At 32.5% G+C, this 22,443-nt stretch overlaps 1 protein-coding gene across 1 annotated transcript in view; it reads left to right on the top strand.

Annotated features, from left to right (window-relative positions):
* LOC142331999 (synaptotagmin-10-like) overlaps positions 1 to 22,443 on the top strand; it is a 147,286-nt gene that overhangs the window by 39,376 nt on the left and 85,467 nt on the right. The window contains exon 4 of the mRNA XM_075378053.1: positions 12,396 to 12,527. Within this exon, the coding sequence (XP_075234168.1) occupies positions 12,396 to 12,527 (132 nt within the window). The remainder of the gene's footprint in view (positions 1 to 12,395; positions 12,528 to 22,443) is intronic.

Genomic DNA, 22,443 nt, shown 5'->3' with positions numbered 1-22,443 from the left:
TTTAATAAATACCGAACCCGGTTATAAAGGTTTATTAAACATTTTTTAAACTTTAACCGAACGGAAAATTCAAAAAACAGTTTGCAAATTAAATTTTATTCAAATTAAAAAACCGTAATCCATGTACGTAATACAAACTGAAAAACAACAAAAAAAAGAGAAAGATATGTCTCCCGGTAACCTTGCGTTCCGTTCCGTTCTATACTAATGATAGCACAGTTCTAACTGCGTCGTGTGCGTTCTACGTTCTACCCTCAGAACTTGTAGATGATAGTACTGGTACGTAATTTTTTTAGAAATTTCAATGGGAATTCCGTTTTAACATGTGTATAAGTGATATAATTTTCAACATGTTCCTATAAAAATGTAACCGATGTAAATAAAAATTTGAAACCAAAAAAAAAACCAAATAAATTACGTCTTCATTTATTTACTTACTTATTGTAACTAGTCAGCAATATCTGTTGATGATAGTTTAACTATCGAATTGACTATAGGTCATTACGTTAAACGACCATCTAATTTTAGATATTATTTAAAATTTTTGTTAACAGTGTTTGGGACGTAAGCTTTGTTTTCACTTTACGTGAAAATCAAAGGATTGTTATACAAAGGAGAATTTTTACCGGTCGCGCGTAACCGTACTTTGAGATCGTAAATACGTTATCCCTTTATTATTGCTGTTCAAAAAGTACTTTGCCGCGTACAATTATTATTTAATAAATACCGAACCCGTTATAAAGGTTTATTAAACATTTTTTAGAGTTTAACCGAACGGAAAATTCAAAAAACAGTTTGCAAATTAAATTTTATTCAAATTAAAAAACCGTAATCCATGTACGTAATACAAACTGAAAACAACAAAAAAAAAGAGAAACATTTACAGAACTTGGATACCTTTTAACAAACTGAAAACGTTACCGGAGTTTTTTTCTAAATAAAAAAAAAAAATAAAAAAATTTTGCTAGGGTATCGAGGAAAAGTTTTAAAAAAAAGAAAAGATAACAAACCTGGCGATTCCAGTTTTCAAGCCAAGGACATAAAACCTTGTCGGTCGTTCAACAAAAAAGAGTTACACGGAATAGGATAGTCTAGTTTAATACCCACCTGTTGCGTAATACACGTAGAGTACAACCATTATAATAGTTTTTTTCAGCTCCACCATTTATTTTACTTTTCACGACTAAATGTATAATTTTTTTTCAGAAAATTACTGTAAATTTTATTTAAACGAGAAACACAAAACCGGTAGAAAACAATAAAAATAATAAAAAATAACTTATACACGTAAGAAAGAATACTCTTTTTCAAGACAATATAACATAAAAAATTACCTTGAGAAAAATAAAAATTAATTAAATGTGGAAAAAACTTATAATAGAATGACTGTGTATTAGTTACACCGGTTACTTACAGACAGAGAATAACACAACACCAAGTTTACAAAATAAATAAATTGACCCTTGTCTGTAATAAAAAAAAGCTGATGGGTAAGGAAATAAAACGAAAGAACGATTTCAACCGATCCGAAACGATTGAAATCGTGACGTATCGCTCTACCTTCGACGACCGTTCGCTTCCGTTTGACTAAAACCTCTTTGTACCGCGCTTCCTACGGATTATTCGTCTTTAGTCCTCCTTAAAAACAAAAATATCTGAACGATCGAACGAAATACAATTTTTCGTTAACTTTTAACATTCTAAAATTTCCTATTCGTACAAAAATTAAGCAACGTATAGCGCAGACAAACAATACTCGCTCAAAAAAAGGATGATCTGATGATGTAAACAATTAAATATCGAAAACACCGAATAATTTGACGGCGCAGTAGTTCAGCGCTTCACGTCTAACTTGTTACGATTAAAAAGAAAAAAGATATGTAATAGCATCAAATAAGTTTAATAAATCAAAATAAATTGAAAATTTTGAACTGAAATAATAAAGTATTAACTTTAAATAAGATAAAATCGAAGGAGGAAACACCTTTTACGACATTTAAATTGAAAACGTCTTTGAATTTAAAGTAGACAATAATCTAAATCCGACAAACGATTTGTTTATAAACGTGACGGTTTTGTATTCCTGTTTAGAAAGAAAGCGAGTAATATAGACTAAAGGTAAACTAGAGCATGTAGGTTTAACTCTTAAGTATCGATTCGAACGTTGTTTGAAATTAACAGATCAAGCAATCGCATCAAACGATTCAGTTATTTGAAATAACTACAGTAAAAAAAGAATATAAAAATAAATAAAATATCGATTATATATATAAGTTGCACTAACTCACTGTACCGTCGCCTCGACCGGCTTTCCGGTTTTATATTTTGTTTATAATTTTACTTTCAATAGTTAGGTGTATAAGTTGATCTTAAATATTTTGTTTTTCAATAAAATAGATTAGATCAAATAACTATTTTTTTATTAGCATTTTTAAACGATTATAACTTTTGAAACGGTGTCATCATTATCAGCCATCCTTCCTTCCATATCTGAGAGCCGGTGGCCCGATCACATATCCCGCTGTAGCTCACGGTGCCTCTACTCTTCGAATCGGCGCGCCTAGCGATTCTCCAGTCGTCTCTTCGATTTGGTCCAGCTATCTTTCGGCGGTCTTCCGCGTGACCGCCGAAAAGAGGCTTTCAATTTAAACTTGTAAAAGGTGTTTTTCAAATTTCAAGTTTGCTATTTTTTTACTTTGCGCTTACCAAATTGGTTACCGAACCGATTTTCATCCGTCAAAATTTCATTGTTTTTAAAACTTTCTCGACATTAATTTGTTATTTTCAATCTTTCTGCAAGTTGAATTTTAACTCAAACTTTGTAATGCGACGAAGAAAATTTCTTTTAGTCAGATACAAATATTAACGAACGTATTTTATTTTCACGCCGACGTTTAGGTCATTAATAAAAAAGTTAATACGACGCGTTTTGCTTCGTTTTATTACTATCGCGATTTTACTGTTTTTGTATCTTTCATTGCTTATAACTCGAATACGTAGGCGTTTATCTACAAAATATTTTATCTAACGTTTTTCAAGTAGATTTTTAAATTAAAATAATCTATCGCATTTGCATCTCCGTATTAAAAACAAAAGTTTGATTCGTTGTGGCGTACCTAAGATGGCGGACAAAGATTTCAACCAAGATAAAGTAGTAATTTTATTCGTATGTAGATCCGCACTTGTTTCTACCTCCAAGTAGGCCTCAAATTTCAAATATTAATCCTTTCCGTACTTTAATATCGCTCTGCATATAGATCGTGTCAGATAGATCCCCTATTCCACAGATAACTGGATAACTGTTCCGCGACGTGCCTAAAAGGATAAAAGGTAATCGTAACAATAAAAAAGAATTTAATCAGAGCAGCATAAGAATGTACAAATTTAAAAAAAAAGTTAATTTTTTAAAAATATGTTTTTCTTAAAATAAAAAAAACTAAAACGTAATTTGGTTTTCAAGAAAATTACTTTTAAAATCATTTTCAATTTACGCATTACTAAAAAGAAGAGATGGGTTGTGCTCTAAACGCTACCGTGCCCGCACTGGTTATATTAAAATCCGTTTCAATAGCCTGCCTCCTGATCTACTCATCCTGAATCGACAGCCAAAATCAATCGAATCGACAACTATACCATATAGATTGAGAGTATTATATGTAGACATACTCATATATACATATATAAAACTGGCAATAGATATTAACAATATGTATTTCACCCGACTTAAGTCGCTGTATAAAAGTTCACCATCGCATGACGTCGGAAAATGAGTTTTATTAAGGTTGCAAGATTTGAGGACGCGGTTGAACAGTTGTGAGATTGTAAGTTAAAAAAAAAGAAAAGAAAAGAATTTACAGTCCATTTTTTCATAAAGTAAGTTTATAAAATAGTACATGAAGATTCTATAAAAACAGAATTTTACCGGTTAATTTTTATAACTTTTGTATATATAAAAAAAATAGTTTTACCGAATTAATATATTTAAAAAACCTAATAAAGTAAATTATTATTCCTTTAAAACGAAATCTTTTAATTTAAATATAAATAAATTAATCTGAAGTTATTAAACGATCAGGTAATTTATTATAAATTCAACCTGAACTGTAGTATTTTATTTCACGTTCGCTTTGTAACACGAAAACGGTTTCGTTGTCTAGTCTAATATAAACGAATATTGTAATTTCTTTCATTTTTTTTTTGCAAACGTTGCACATTTGCAGATATAAATGTATGGAAATGTCAGAATTTTTATTATACTAAAGATTTATCTATATGAATCATATTACCTGGAGCAAACAAAGTCCTGACAGTCAATTTTTATAACGAGTTCATTTTTAAATAATCTAAATTTTTTTTTAAACAGAATCTAGATGAAATATTATACTTCGCAAGACAGAATATTCATCGTAATAGTAATAATTATAAATATTTAACGACGATAAGATTAGCGATCGATTAATTTGCTTCAGAATGAAAAATTATTATTCGATATAGTTTTAAACAAGTTTTCACCTACAAAACCGATCATCTAATTTTAACGATTATTATAATTATCAAAACAAAATGTAATATGAAGTGAAATGAATAAACAAAACTGAAAATTAAGTGTTATTACTTCACCGAGGGGTCGCTAAGAACGATTACCCGCCTCGGGTAACATCAGGAATATCAAGCGTATTTGAGAATTAACAGCATTGAGCTCGCTGTCGCTAAATCCGACCGCAGATGTACTAGCTACACTGTAACTAAGGCATTAAGTCAAAAGAAGACATTACCTAATCGATGTCGAAACGAGAAACCTTCGGAACAAAATTGTCGACACCTTGAAAATTCTGAAGAACGGGAACGATTCGGGAGGTATAACGACACCGCCGGCGCAGAGCTCGACAGAAAGTTGCGGGTCAAATCGAACAGAATCCGCACCGGGTACGGCCGTTACCCAAGTTCGCTACGCAAATGGGGCGTTGCGGAGTCTCCAAAACATAAACTCAGACATATTAGCGGGGATAGCGTCCTCAGATCTTTCCAAGGTAGTCGCAGCGACATCATAACAGCTAACTCTACAGCGCTAAGCACGGATCAGAAGCCTAGATATCGATGTTTTGTTAATTTTTATTCTTATTTTGTCTTATCGTATTCTTGTTTTGTTCGTACATATTGTCTGTACACTGCACGTAAGCCGTACGAATAAATAGATAATTAAAAAGTTGGAAACTTGATAACTCGTATATTGCAATAGCAAAAAAAAAGTCCAAGGGTCGTCTTATTTATTCCTAATCGCTTTTCTATCGACCGATAAAATTTCACTTGTTATTTGAAATATGTCTTTAAAAAAAATTATAATAAAAAAATACCCTTTTTTATTCGATTACATAAAAAACTTCATACCCGTGAGTAAATACGCAATAAAAATTTTAAAAATGTAATCTACATACTACCTAATAACACATTACTCGTCCTGTCTGTTTGACAAAAAGCATTCATTCGAACGGTTGTTTGACAACAACCGTTCGTTAAATAACGATAAAAAAATAAAATAAAGTAAATAGCGGCAAGATACGAACAAGATAAATAAAATAAAGAGCGGTAGCTTTTATTCAAAGTCCCCGGTTCTAATCCCGGTCAGGCGTTGCATTTTTGTTACGTCACAAAATTTCTAATTCGTATTCCCACGGCACAAGTTTTGAAATTATGAGGTGAATTAATCATATAAAGTACGTAATAACTGCATAATTAACTGCATCAAAGATTGGTTCCGTACCCTCACGTTTGTGAGAGTAATACTGATAAATAACAATTAGAGTACTGAGGCTTTACAGAAACCTGCAAAAAGGACCTAAATTACAAAGGCAGAACAGCAGTAACTACGGTAACTAAAGTACAAACACCTTTGTCTGCGAAAGATTCATAACTTATTTCTCTCGCTACGGTGACACAAATATAATAATGGAGTAAAAGGATTAATCTTTTTTTTACTTTACTGAATATTTTTAATTCACCCCCCAAGGGGGCTAGGACCTCTGTCTATGGCTTAAAACCTTACTTGGGATAACACGACTGTATCCTGCAAATTTAAAAGCAACCGGTTGATTCTCACATGATGCCAAAACAAACAAACAAACATAGACAGAAAAATTTTGGGCTTATATAGCCCACAAATTGTACAATAAAATAACCAACGAACGCAGTAATAGATCCCCCATAAAGCTATTACCAAAAGTCTACTTTCGCGGGATCTCGCATCATCGGCCTGTACAAAATTCCAAAATTACATCAAACAAAAACAAAATAAAAACTTAAAAATTTAGAAAACATAAACCCTAACGATCACAAAACTTGAACGACATCATCATTTCACTCGGCATTGAGTTATACAGAGTCATTCACGGGAACCGGATGTTTTTAAAATAATCATAAAAATTGAATATTTACTTTAAAAAAGTTTTATTGGTACTGAAACACTTGTTAAATCAAATCATTTGTTACTTACTCGTGAACGAAAAATTATGCCCGACAAGTGATGTCCATTTTGGACAATACATTGTTGTAGCCTTTCACGGTAACTGGCCTCAATTCTTTGCAGCATGTCTACGTCAATCTGGGTGAGGCGATGACGAATTGCGATCTTTAGGTCCTCCAATGTACGCGGCTTATTGCCGTACACACGAGATTTCAGAAACCCCCGCAGAAAAAACCACAACTACTCAAGTCGGGGGACCGAGGGGGCCAAGGAATGTCGCCGAATCTGGAAACGATCCGTCCCGGAAACAAGTTACGGAGAAGAGCCATCGTTCCCCTCGCTGTGTGCGCTGTAGCTCCATCCTGCTGGAATAACACATTTTGAAAATCGATTCCCCGGTTTCGTAACTCAGGGATGAAAAACGTATTCAACATCGCAATGTAACGATCGGCTGTTACAGTTACGGCACCGTCATTTTCTTCAAAAAAGTACGGTCCAATAATACCGACCTTTCCTATTGCACACCAGCCAGTCACCTTTGGGCTATGAAGTGGTCTCTCGTGAAGCCGATGCGGGTTTCTTTCTGCCCGATTCCGGCAATTCTGTTTGTTGACGAAGCCATTCAGATGAAAACGGGCTTCGTCACTCATTAACGATAACAAATTTTCATTTTCTTCCAAAACGGTAAACATTTGTCGACAAAACTGTAATCGCTGCGTGAAATCTTGCTCGTTTAACTGCTGCACGTCGGCTATCTTGTAAGGATGGAAATGCAGGTCTGTATGCAGAACTCGTCTTACCGTACTTGTGGTCATTTGAAGCGCTGCTGAATACCTCTGAATAGAGCGGCGTGGGCTTCTGACGATGGCTTCCCTTACTCGTTCGATGTTCTCCGGAGCGCTAGCGGTTCGTCGGGGACCCGGTAGTTTTTTCTTCAATATTGAACCGCTTGTTCGAAGGTTGTTTACCCGTCGCGATATTGTGTTACGAGAAGGGACACTTGCATTACGATGGATATTAAACTGACGGCGGAAATCTCGCTGAACAGCAGTTACGGATTTGTCATACGCGTACAGGCATCGCTCTAGCGTCCACGGCTCCATCTCAACGACTAAAATGTAAATGCTATGAACATGGAAACGTCAGACACCAGCCATGTGCCCCTCCCACCACGAACGCCCGAGTACAACCCGCTTCAAAAACATCCGGTTCCCGTGAATGACCCTGTATTATTGAAGTTTTGTGGCTGTTAGGGTTTATGTTTTCTAAATTTTTAAGGTTTTATTTCGTTTTTGTTTGTTGTAATTTAGGAATTTTGTACAGACTGATGATGCGAGATCTCCCTAAAATCGACTTTTGGTATTAGTTTTTTAGGTTCAGTTACTGTGTTCGGTAGTTATCTTTTTACTTGAGGTTAATTGGCACAGCGGTCAATATGTTGAATTATTTGAATTTTCACAAAGTTATTCTACATACATGTATATAAACAGCAATTCAAAACAAGGTATTTTAGCTAGATTTTAAGAATAAAAGTAAAAAATATAAATACTATTGACGTTTTAGGCAAAATTCATGGAAAGGGAGATTTAGTATCTAAATACTGATAATGGTCGTTTAACAATCGAAATGATCTTCCAGAATCTGCAATAGTTTTTTAACGTAGTTTTAATTACCGTTGATCATATTTTAACCGTTTATCTTTATTTTTAAAACAACAAAATCCATTTATTATAAATTATTAACATAAAAATAAGCAAATAATTTTACGAGTATTTTAAAAAAACAATAAAATAATTCAAAATACTTCTTAACACAATTTTTATAACGGGTGTTAAATATTATATTTCTACTTGAAGAAAAAAAAAATTTTTTTAACATTTACACTTTGACGTACTACTCTCTTTTATATATATAAAAAAAAATAAATTCAGAATACGGTAAATCGATAAGCAGTATAATTTTAACCGAATTTCAATCGTATAAAATACAATTTTCACGTTGTATCATATGTCGGTACATATGAGAATAAAATCGTTCGAACTGTACGTGTTTTGACTTCGATATTGAATAAAGTAAAATATAATCCTGAAAGAAAAAAGACGCTAAGGTCACTCAGAACTAACAGAAAAAAGGTTTTTTCAAGTACTCTAGAGCTTCCTACCGTTTGATATTACCGAATTTATAATAGAAAAGTTACATAATTTTTGGAATATGCAAGAAAACTAAAACAGTTCATACAATTTGCATAAAAAAAAGGAGTCGTGAGTTTTATGATTTTCTCTCTTTCCTAAATCTCTCACGCTCTTTAAATATAAATGTAGATAACAAATATTTTATTTTATAAATCTTCAGTTAAGACTACCGTTCTACAATACTATTATATAAAACAAATATAAACACAAAAAAATAATAACGCCACGTTTCGCTTCAAAATCGAAGCTTATCGATTTTTTTTCTAATTTTTTTTTTATTTAACCTCCGGAACCACCGTTAAGTATTGCTTCATGGGATGAGATGAATGATAAGTAGCATGTGAAAATGCCAAGCCTGACCGGGGATTCGAACGCGGGACCTCCGGATGAAAGGCCAAGACGCTACCACTCGAGCCACGGAGGCCGGTAAGCTGTATCGATTATAACTGAAAAACGTAACCTACTTAATCATATGATCAAGAATATTGGACCGATCGATATACAACGGTATACCGGTTAATACCCTTTACTTTTCTTATTATTCAGCCAAACTGGAAATTTAATAATAAATAGCAGTTCTTTTACACAATAATATGTAATCCTAAATAAAAAAAAATAAATAAAATCGAAATTCTATATATTTATCATTCTATACATTTATCACTCTACATTAGATAAAATATATTACACGTAAAATCCACTTAAACTCTTAATTTCCGTTCTGTTATTAATAGAATTTTCACATTTGATAATATGAATAATTTCAAGTATCAATCTCCTAGTATTATTTTCATCGTAATCTACGATTAATAGATTAGATATAATTTTGTAAAAGAATTGCTATTTGGGTATACGATTAATTACAGAAAAGTGAAGGGTATTACCCTACGGACCCCGGGGTCCGTATCCCTTGTATACGGACCGGTCCAATATTGTAGACATATGATTAAGTAGGTTATGTTTTCTAGTTACACTTGATAAAGCTTCTAATGTGAAGCGAAACGTCGTGTTATAGAATTGTATTATTGCAAAAAGCTGTGTTACCTGAAGATTTATAAAATAAAATATTTTTGTCTATTACAGCAAACAACCGAAAAGTTTTCATTTATGATGGCGGAGGATATTTATATATATATATATATATATATATATATATATACACTGTGGGAGGTATCTACACCCTCTAAGATTTTGGGGTGCGTAGACTTTATAAAACTCGAAGAAATTCCAAGAAATAGGAAGAAATTAATCCTGAATACTAAAAATATACAAAATGCAGAAAAGGGACACTTTTAAAATATTAACGGATTTCTTGATTATTTCTGGGAAATTCTAGAAAAGGCTGAAAGAAAGCAATTCGATTCCGTAAATGAGATACTGCAACGACATATTTATCGTAAGATGATTTCGAGTGGTTTTGCAAAATGCAGAGATATGGGTATGTGAATTCGAACGAGAAACACTTAAAAGAGACAATAGCTGGTGAAGAAAGCTGTCCAAGATGTTTATAAATGGAGAAAAATAAATCGTTTCAGGGCAGGAGCACTTTCATTTTTTATGTTCAATTGTGGTAAGTTATTTAAGGGTTGCCACACTTTGTTAATATTTGTGTGAGTGAGTGAGTGCGCGCAAGTTTAAATTAATAATTTAATTTAAATTAAATTAATAATTTTAAAATTATTTTAAAAATTATTTTAAAATTATTTTAATTATTTTAAAAAAGTGGCTATTTTCAACTAGTAGCTTATACTGAATGTTATGATGAATAAAATTTATTTAGATTTATTAATTTTTTAACATTATTATTATTATTATTATTAATTTTTTTACTTTTACCGGCATCAACTTCATTAGCCCGATGGAAATTTGTAGCGTATGAAAAATTAACATGCTTGATTGGAATTCGATCCCATATGTCCGAATGAAAGGCCAAGATGCTACCACTTACCGCAGAGACCGGCATCATTATTATTATTTAAACGTTGACCTGAATAATAAGCTATAATTATCAAATCGGATTATTTCATTAATTCGATTTTTGAGTTTTACACTTAAAAAACATTATTTATGACCTTTACTTTATATATATATATTTTAATGTTTTCATTCGATTCTTAATTTTATTTATTTTTTATTAATTAACTGTTAACGTTGTTAGACAATACGACCGTTCGAAAAGTTCTCGGCCTGACAAGAGATGGTGCAAACACGACCAAGGCTATGATATTTGTCAAGAATGATCTTTTAGATGGTGTGTAGCAAAGTTTCAGGCGCGCGTTTACATGCGTGTTTGTGGCGATCGACTAAACCAAACTAGCTTTGAAATTTTCTGAAACACGGATACAAGTGAAGTTCTAACTGTTGTAAAGTACTTTATTTTAAAAGTTTAAATCTTGACGGACATAAAAAAAGAGTTATTAGATTCCACTTGGATTTGAACAAATTTTTCTTCGATGGGCGCCACGTTCGTTAACAGTCGACCGAAAACGCATTCGACTGAAACCGTCTCAAAGGTGTTTAAAGTTATTTAAATGCGATTGCGCTGAGTTTCTTTTTACGTTATATATTAGCAGATGAAAAAAAGATTCACACCATTACATGCCAGAGTCCACAGAGAGCGAGTGAACGGGTGGAAAGCGAGCCGATGAATGCGAATAGTAAGGCTACGGTTTTTGGGGATTTTCGTGGTGTGTGTGCTCACAGATTACCTAGAAAAAGGCAGGGCCGTCACCACGGAGTAAATAACGCTTCACTTCTTGACCGATTTGACGGTGCCATTCAGGAATACCACCGAAAGCGCTCTTTCGTCGCGATAAAGCGTATGCACACACGTTTTGAGGTTGTTGCTGTAAAACCTCACGACTTACGCTTCTCAGTACTTTTACATCTGCAGGATTCAGCTCCCAGCGATATCTTCCTTTTCCCTAACCTAAAAAACGGTTCGCTGGATGAATATCCACATTCAAATGATGTATCGAATTGCAAGGTTACTTCCTTGAAAAAAAAAACAATGTGGAAAATCCTGACCTGAACATTTCTTTGTCAGCAGGCCGAGAACTTTTCGAACGGCCCGTAAATCTGTTTTATTATTCTATCAAGCTCTTAATGCTGTCGACATTTTATTTATAAAATTAACCGACGCCATCGTTTTCAAATTTGTTTTTAAAAATTATCATTCGTTTGATCGGATAGCGAAACCCTTCTCCATTCGTTTCCGTTTTGCGCTACTATCTAACGTTTAACATATTTACTGCATCCAAAATACTAATTTGTTTGTTTCACACATTTCATTGTTTTGCTTCCGCCGTAGTTTCTATTTCCTACTTATTCATAGTTACGTTTCATAAATAAATTAACCAAACACGAGTATCTATCTCAATATACGGCCCGACAACCTTAGTTCATCTCTTTGCTAAATTCTCTCTCGTTATTTAATTGAAGGTCATACGAGGTCCAAATTTTGAATAAACACTGAGGATAAAGTATTAGACAAATTAAAATAGAAATTTACCGGAAATTTCCAATTTCCCGATATAAAGATAACTCAAAAAATAATTTCAGTTTTGTTTTAATTTTTAAATCTTGAAGGGATAAATGTAAAACAATCCGGTTACAAATATATTGTATTATACGTTAATGAGCGCGCGCGTGTGTGTGTGTATACTAATTAATAATAAACTAAAAAAAATATAACTAAAAAGATATATTAATGATTGTTTTTTTGTTTTTAATTTTATTTTCAGCCGGAATTATATTCAAAAGAGCTGCTTCGACAAGAATCCCAAGATAGTTCTGAAAATATCGATATGGAATATTGCGGCAAACTTCATTTTGCATTACGGTACGACACGGAAATGGATGCGCTAATCGTTAAGGTAAGATAGATTTTAAAATTTATCCGCTGAATTAAAGCAATACGCACAGCACGTTTATAAAACGGTCAAATAAGATATTGGAAACCGATTGCGCATATCAAACTGAACAAAAAAATAAAATAAAATAAAAGAAAAATTCCCCGCTGAAAACTAAAAATATTTCGTTTTCCATCTATACGTCTGCATGTTTCTTACCTAAACAAAAAATAATTACTAACTTTTCATCTAGATAAGATACTGAATTCAAATATTGTTCGTAACGTTTTACATTATACAAAAATAATAGTTATTTAAAACAAACATACATCCTTTTGCATTTATAACGATATCAATATTTATATACTCGGTAAATAATTAATAGCTGTTATCCTTTAACACAATAAATTTAGTACGATTTTCTTAAGCGTTAAAAATTGAAATTCTGATTTTTTAGGGTAAAATAAATCGTCTTTTAATCAAATCGGCATTAAATATAATAAATTACCACCATTTTCAAAGACTTAATTTTTTTTTATTAACTACTTAAGCATCACGCACTAAATTTGAATCCAATATCTTATATTAACTATAAACATATCGAAGAAACAATACGTACAAATGGAAAAAGAAGCGTTTAAATTAATGTTCCGTAAAACGTTTACTTCAATTTAATATTTATAATAATTTACCGAATTCAAAATAACTTTTTTTAAACGAAGTGTATAATACATTTTTCGATAATTTATAATATTTTCCCAGTCTTTATTTACGGCTCGACACATTTTTCAACCGTCCAAGTACACTCGTCCACTGTTCTCCCGTACAGGAAGTCGATCGGTTACGGCCCGGCCGAACTAGTCAAATATTAACGCTGATATGTCTTCGATACGGTCACCGATTATTATTCTGTCGTCAGGTCCTAATTCCGACTAGCGATAGAAGGATCACGTGCCGACAAGCGGCAGGTGCAAGAATTATTGGAACAAGGAACGCGGCTGTCTACAGGCCCCAAATCAAGAAACCCGGACTAAATATCAGAGTACCTGCAGAATATCATAAGAGTCAAATGGATTCAGGGACGATCAAAATGGATATTTCCGTTGAAATCTGGAAACCGAAATTTTTCGCGATCACTTCTCTTACTTCGCACAAGGAAGTAAAAAGCGTTCCTATTTTTAGGAAACTGTGGTTTTCAAAGAAACCGTCTTTGCTTCGATAATAGGGATGAAACAATTCCCTCCGATCCTGTTAATACTTCATAAATCAGAAAATATTTTTAAAATACGTAAAAAAATATCAGACAGATCGAAAGAATAAATATTCTAATCGGGCACTATACAACGGTATCCGACCAGGAATTTCATACGCGGCAGAATAGCAGAGCAGTAGCTCTGAACCGAGGGGAACTGGATGAGTAAAGACGGATACTAAGGAAAATCCTAGGGCCCAGAAAAATAACGACGAATGAAAATTAAGGAAGAACGAGGACCTTTACCGGGAGTCAGAATCGCGAAAGCGATGCGTAACGAAGATTGACATTTCACTGACGTCTGAAAAGAATGGATTCAAACAGGCTTACGAAGAGAATTTTTGACAAGTATAACGGTGAAAAGACGAAATTTAAACGGTTCAAGCGAGTTAAAGAGGCCCTAAGGGTAGCAAACATAAACGGAGGATTTAAAAGGCAGAAGGGTGCTTAGGAAAAATCGTAGAACTCAAAGGGATTCAGACGTAGAAGAAAAATGGAGGAGAATTTAAATCTTTAATGCGGCCCTGCAGGGATCGGTGTCGAAAAAAAATTTATCATTAAATCCAACTTCCTTTACGATATGACACCTGCTAATATGTTCTTTATATAAAGTTGACAAACAAGGTACTATGACGGTAAGATTAAGCGATTCCTAAGACATAAAGAAAATACCATCAACATATGTACAGAAATTGTTATCTAAGAGATTATGTTTTTAAGCACACAAACCTAAACGAGAAAAATACGAAAATTTTGGGAATGGTAAAAATTGTTTTACCGATAACCGATCAGCTTTGTTTGTTACGAAATGTAATAAACGAAAAAATAATAAAAATTAAAAGAAAAGACAATAATATTATTATAATATAATATAATATACCGAAACGCTCGGGAATATTCCCTTTTCCCCTGTTAAAAAAACCCTGACTATTTCTCAAATCCTACTCATCATGAATTCTTTTAAACATCTTTATTTTTCTCTTCGTCCTTTAACAATATCATGTTATTCGTTTTTCTCCCTCTGGAGCCATTCCTAGAAACATATTACCCTTATCCTAATTCCCATTTTCTTTTTCTTCATTTCATCAGATGTCCTTTTGATCAACATTTTCTGTTTATACTTTTTATATAATTTCGCTTCTTTATACCACTTTGTCTAATAATTTTCACCGTACTTCTTCGCAATATACCTGAAAAAAAATCTGATGTGGACACTACATGACTTCCTTGTACGCCTATTAATTTCACATACACATTTTAATTCCTTGCACAAAGTAAAGGAAGTATTGCGATCGCAAAAAATTACGGTTTTAAGATTTCAACGGAAATATCCATTCTGGCAATCCCTGAATCCATTTTGACTAGTTTCAGCGTGGCGTCTGAACGTACGTATGTATCTCGCATAACTCAAAAACGTTTGGCCGTAGAATGTTGAAATTTTTGATTTAGGACTGCTGTAATATCTAGTTGACCACTTCCCTTCTTTATTGCAATCAACTTAACCAAAGGATTAAGAGAAGATGATAAATATGAGAGGAACAAAACGTTAAGATCAAGGAAAGAATAAAAAGATTGAGAGGATGATGAATCCTCTCAATCAAAAGAAGAGAAAACTAGAGAACGTGTAACACAGATTAAAATCAAAAGAATTATATCAAACCAAAGAGCGAACAACTCCATCTTAGAAAGAATATTATCCAATAATATCAGAGGACTAAAGAACTTAAAGATAAGATTTTTTTGCAATTTCATAAAAAAACGGTCTTGTAAGCGTCAGTGTATATGTAGTTCTTATGAGGGTCTATTTTTCAGTCATTCGTAGGTAACTTTAATGTAGATAAAATTAAACAGAAATTCGAGAATAATTAAACTTAACAAACACAAAATCGAAAAAAAAATCTAGATTTTGAACTTTTTCTTAACTGCAGTTATTGAGAGCTTTTCAACAATATATCATAAGCGGTATTTATTTTCATCGATTCCAGAGTTATAGCAAAATTAATGATATATTTGGAAGGTATAAGCGTAGACACATCGGTTTGAATTACACTTCATCTTCATTTTTTTTAACTTTTTTTTAATTTAAATATATTGACTTATAACAATTATTAACCCGTAAACGTAAAAAACTTTTATAATAATAACACAAAAAAATCAGAAGTTATTAGTGAAAGAAAATTTTATGTACTTTTAAAAATGTGTATATGTAATAATTTAATAGGCATTAATACATATGTGTATACGTAATAGATTTGGTGAAATAGCTGATTATTTAATATTAATTGAAAATTATAAGTTATAATTGTATAATTTTTTGGATTTTCTACATTAATTTTGTTTATTATGGAATTTCTGTTTAATTTTATCTACATTAAAGTTACCTACACAGAATGACTGAAAAATAGACCCTCATAAGAACTACATATACACTGACGCTTACAAGACCGTTTTTTTATGAAATTGCAAAAAAATCTTATCTTTAAGTTCTTTAGTCCTCTGATAAATGTGAAGAATACAGAACAATTAGTTTAACTAGTCATGCATCAAAAATCTTAACTAGAATTTTATACAGAAGAATTGAGAGGAGAATGAAAGAAGTGTTAGGAGAAGACCAATTTGGTTTCAGGAAAAGTATAGGGACAAGGGAAGCAATTTTAGGCCTCAGATTAATAGTAGAAGGAAGATTAAAGAAAAACAAACCAACATACTTGGCGTTTATAGACCTAGAAAAGGCATTCGATAACGTAGACTGGAATAAAATGTTCAGCATTTTAAAAAAATTAGGGTTCAAATACAGAGATAGAAGAACAATTGCTAACATGTACAGGAACCAAACAGCAACAGTAGCAATTGAAGAACATAAGAAAGAAGCCATAATAAGAAAGGGAGTCCGACAAGGATGTTCTCTATCTCCGTTACTTTTTAATCTTTACATGGAACTAGCAGTTAATGATGTTAATGAACAATTTAGATTCGGAGTAACAGTACAAGGTGAAAAGATAAAGATGCTACGATTTGCTGATGATATAGTAATTCTAGCCGAGAATAAAAAGGATTTAGAAGAAACAATGAACGGCATAGATGAAGTCCTACGCAAGAACTATCGCATGAAAATAAACAAGAACAAAACAAAAGTAATGAAATGTAGTAGAAATAACAAAGATGGACCGCTGAATGTGAAAATAGGAGGAGAAAAGATTATGGAGGTAGAAGAATTTTGTTATTTGGGAAGTAGAATTACTAAAGATGGACGAAGCAGGAGCGATATAAAATCCCGAATAGCACAAGCTAAACGAGCCTTCAGTAAGAAATATAAGTTGTTTACATCAAAAATTAATTTAAATGTCAGGAAAAGATTTTTGAAAGTGTATGTTTGGAGTGTCGCTTTATATGGAAGTGAAACTTGGACGATCGGAGTATCTGAGAAGAAAAGGTTAGAAGCTTTTGAAATGCGGTGCTATAGGAGAATGTTAAAAATCAGATGGGTGGATAAAGTGACAAATGAAGAGGTATTGCGGCAAATAGATGAAGAAAGAAGCATTTGGAAAAATATAGTTAAAAGAAGACTTATAGGCCACATACTAAGGCATCCTGGAATAGTTGCTTTAATATTGGAAGGACAGGTAGAAGGGAAAAATTGTGTAGGCAGGCCACGTTTGGAATATGTAAAACAAATTGTTGGGGATGTAGGATGTAGAGGGTATACTGAAATGAAACGACTAGCACTAGATAGGGAATCTTGGAGAGCTGCATCAAACCAGTCAAATGACTGAAGACAAAAAAAAAGTCCTCTGATATTATTGGACAATATTCTTTCTAAGATGGAGTTGTTCGCTCTGTGGTTTGATATAATTCTTTTGATTTTAATCTGTGTACACGTTCCCTAGTTTTCTCTTCTTTATATTCATCATCCTCTCAATCTTTTTATTCTTTCCCTGGTCTTAATGTTTTCTTCCTCTTTATATTTATCATCTTCTCTTTATGTTAAAGGGACTTTTACTTATCCTAATATTTCATGTAAGATTGTTGAATTAATAATCGTATAAATATCTGATGTATAAAACTAATATTTCAGCAATTCTGTAACTGTCCACTTTATTAAAGAACTGGAGAATCATGTCTCACTTTCAAATGAAATAAGTTTAAATGAAGCGCAACAGAAATGTGTAATGTAATTTAACAGGTGTACAAGGAAATCATGTGATGTTCACAACAGATTTTTTTTAGATTCAGCTATTAAAATATTAAAAAAAACTTAAATATAGTTTTCGTAACTTCCCAGATTAATTTTTTATCGAACATTTTTCACATTTGTCAATTTTTATAACAAATATATGATTTTATTGAAACATATAGAAATTAGTCAGGAACGGTATGTAATATATACTATTCAGAGACTAATTCTGTAATGGAAATTTACCGTAACTCATCCGGCATGATATTATTAAATGAGGTGCAGCTGGACACTGTAATATCTCCTGTATAACTTAATAACGCATCGACATAACATTACCGTTATGATGTTTAAGATTAGCCGTATACTCTGATTTATTTCATTACTGTAACTATTATCTTTCGTTACTCTATAACCTATTAACCGTTATCAAATTATAACCGTATTACAATTTCAGTTAAGTTATATCAGTAATTTGTTTAGTATCTTTTAATTTGAAACGTACATATTTTATCGTAAAGTTTATTTTGTTATTAGTGTTTCCACATATATGCCTAATTTAATACCGGGGGCCGAACACGGTATAGCAACTCAGATGCGAACTAGCCCACAGTATACGGACGCGCTGATACAAGCATCACTACCGCCGCGCAGACGACTGCGCAGTTCTCCCACCATAGCGGCGCTGCAGCTCCACCACTCTCAGGCTCCGATAAAACAGCGTGCACCACGAGAGTGAATTCAATTCTTCGTTGATCACCACCTGGCGAAGACCAAGAAGAAGAAGAAGATGAAAGAAGTTCCCTGGTCGCCTCAACGTGGGACCTCCCGGCGGATGCCAACATCCCCGCCGGAACAGCAGGCCTAGCCGACCCGCCGAGAGAGCCGCTGGACGCGGGCGCTACCTTATAGCTCCAGCTCCTGCTCGCTGGGCTTCAATCCCCCTGGCCGGCGGGTTCAGCAGCAGAAGCTGACCCAGCGTGGGATCGCTCGGGAAGAACCGCCTTGGCCACGCAGGCGAAGGACGAACGACGCCGACACTGCGAGGTTCTGGGGGCCACTACTATCACGCCGTAGTGTGGACCCAACTCCCTGAGGGAAAGCCCGGTCTGACTTCATTGGACGAGCCGCAACTACCCGACTTCGCCGAAGACCAGCTTCCGGACCCGACAAGTCTTCTCAGAGCTAACGCAAAAAAACGGCCCTTTTCAGGACCACCACAAAGTTATAAATTACGAACCGTCGAAACCATTTGACGACAAAAGCCCTGCTCAGGGCTACCGTAAGGTTAAAAATTACAACGAGCTGTCGAAGCCAATCGACGACAATAGATATTATTACGTACTGAAATTAATTCTTGTATATTTTTACTTCCTTGTACGAAGTAAAGAAAGTATTGTGATCGCAAAAAATTTCGGTTTGCAAATTTCGACGGAAGTATCCATTTTGACCATCCCTGAATCCATTTTAACTATTTCCGGCGTGACGACTGTATGTATGTATATACGTATGTATAGCGAATAACTCAAAAACGACTAGACATACTTATGCGTGCTGATAAAATTATAGATCCGATATTAAAGGAGAATGTTCATCGGTGTATAAATAATGCGTTCTATGCATCTGCATTAAGTAGATGCACACTGATTTCCCCGATCTTCGTCAATAAAACATTTAACTTTTCACGGTAAGATCTTTGTATGAATTTTCGTACTGACGGATTGTCTTCATAACCTACCTATGAAAAGTAAATTTTTTTTATCTTATTTTATAAACGTTCGAATTGATGTGTATTAAATATTCAATTAGCAAATAGTTCTTGTAATTAAGATTTACTTTAATATTATTAACAAACAGAGTTCATTGAGATTACAACTATTCATCGTTAACTATTACTAATGTTAAATGACGTTATTTAACTCGACCGGAAATCTTAAAATTCATAATGTTTCCAGAGATTAATTCAATAGGTGCATTACAAAGTCGTACTTACATAATCGTTAAATTTTCGTTCCACAAACGTACTTAACAGTAAAACTAAACAGTATTACAAAAAAAGAGGTCCTTTTCAAGAACCTCAATTTATTGAAAACAGTAAACTGATAGACAGTCGTAAAATAAAAGATAAGTATAACCGTTAATAACAAACAAACAAAAAGAAGGCCAGATAAGATATGAAGTCAAATAAAGGGAGGGGCGTTGACTAAACGCTATATAAAGATTAACAAAAATTTAGAAGTACCAGTACAATAAGTTTTGACAACGGAGTGGTTCCGAAACGCGTCAACAAGTGTTAAAAAAATGAAGCTATGAAAGGTAAACGGTACTCAATATAAAAATTATAGTGATCTTTGCAGAAAAGATAATATTATTATCTTAATAACAATTTTAACGTATTTATTATTTATTATGCCTGTAATATTCTCGTATAAGGTATGTCATCTCTTGAGACCCCCTCAAAAAACTCAGAACGAATTTTTAACACAAAAACGGACTAACAGATCATTATTTGGCGCCCACAAGTTTGATTCGTGTAGACCGATATTTTGAAAATTAAATATTTTTAATTATCCTTGCGTTTACATTTATGAGTGTCCAATATTTGCTAAAAGAACGGTCACTTATTCTTAATAAATACCAATATCCAATCTTTGCCAAACCGGACAAAGAAAGTGGTTTTTTTTTTTGCTCCAATTGCCATTTTTTAATAAATTTCTGAAACGTTTGAAAATCTTCCCGCCAATTCAAAATACAATTAAAATATTTTCTTTTACTAAAACAGTATTATTATCGATAAAGTTTTATATGACTTATTAAAAAAAGAACACCATGATTTATCTCTATGCCGTCTAGCGTGCACATAAATATAAACACAAGTAATTTTCAATCGCGGCTTCTGAATTACGAATCGTTTTATATTAATTTTTTATATTTAATGTATTTACCTTAACTTTATTTCACGCGTTTCTATTTAAATAATTAATGTGAATTAATATTACATCAATTTTTCATTTTACGTTAATTTATACAATTATAATCTATCTTATATTTACGTCCTTTACATAATGCATTATTATTATATTCCGATCGAAATAAAAATTTATTTATTTATTTAAACGTTTGCAATAAAATATTATTTCATTAATAATAATAATAAATAAATATTTGTATTGCTTAGCATAAAACCGGAGGTTAAAACTCATCTTAATGATCATTAAAACAAACAAAAGTTACACTTTTGAATTGATTTTAATGATGTTAGCCTCAAAAACGTCAATTTGACGAATTATTTTAATTAAATAATTAACATTAATCGCAAGATTTACGATGGCTGTGAAAAAAAATAGATAAATTTTTATTTTAAAGCAGAATTGTTGTTACTTATGTCAATAACAGCTACCCTGATTAGCTTTGACATTAGTTTTTTTATATACAAGGTTTAACGAATGAGGAATCTTAAATAACTTTTCAACTGTTAACCTTAAAGAAGTATAATTTAGCAAAATCTTCTTCAGAGAAACGACGTGTCTTTTTAAAAATACGCGGATACTCCTAGGGAACTTAGGAAAGGATTCTGTCATTTTTTTTCGACGGTAATTTTTTTGACGTAAAAATCTTTAGGCTACCGCAATTCTAACCAAAGTTGCTGGCTGTTTAATATTTTTAACAGCTTATCACAAAAATGGTACACAATACATCCCAAGCGGCAGTCTCGTACTGAAAAATATATCGTTTCGAGTTAAAAGCGTTTTTTAAAAGTAATTTTTCTCGTTTTAACTGTCGGGTAGTGTTTCAAGGTTCCGATAATTAAACAATCCGTGTATAAATTATGAAATTCTAAGAATTTAAATTAAGGGATACGTTTACGATTTTTTAAGAAATTTGACTGAAAAATTGAATAAACCAGGTCCCGGAACTGTATCTCAAGCAATTCTTGGAAAAATTATTATAAAATTCAAATTATAAAATAAATTATAAAAATAATTAAAAATTATTATAAAATTGTTGTCACAAAAAATATTTTTTTTTTTTTTGTAAATTTAACTTGCTTTATTAAATTGCCGGTAAACAAATAAAATTTTGCAGCAAAATTTGTAGAGAATTTAGTTTTGAGAAAATTAATGTAACATCAACCGATCGTGTAGAAGATTCGAATTTTATTTTAAAAAAAGACTGGAACACGGCAGAAAACAGTGTATTATAATTTTAAACTGAAATAAAAATTATTTAGACATTGGAAAATATGTAGAAATAAAATTATTAAAAATTAAAAAACAGAATAAAATAAGATTATTCAAAATAAAAAAAATAGGTAGGTATTACAAACTTACAACTACAATAATTCTTCAAATGTCCTTCTTCACGGTTTTAACAATATTCCACTCAATTTTAAAATTCCTCTTTTGTTCTCCTTAATACCCAGGAGGATTTATTTTGCATAATTTCAAATGCGTTGAGATATCTTGCCGGTAATTATTTTCCACTTGGTTTCTGTTCAAACAGTAACGATTTCA

The sequence above is a fragment of the Lycorma delicatula genome, chromosome 11, assembly GCF_047948215.1.
Source record: "Lycorma delicatula isolate Av1 chromosome 11, ASM4794821v1, whole genome shotgun sequence".
Taxonomy (NCBI): Eukaryota; Metazoa; Arthropoda; class Insecta; order Hemiptera; family Fulgoridae; genus Lycorma; species Lycorma delicatula.
The sequence above is the reverse complement of the archived record's forward strand: the minus strand, read 5'-3'. Positions and strand labels throughout refer to the sequence as shown.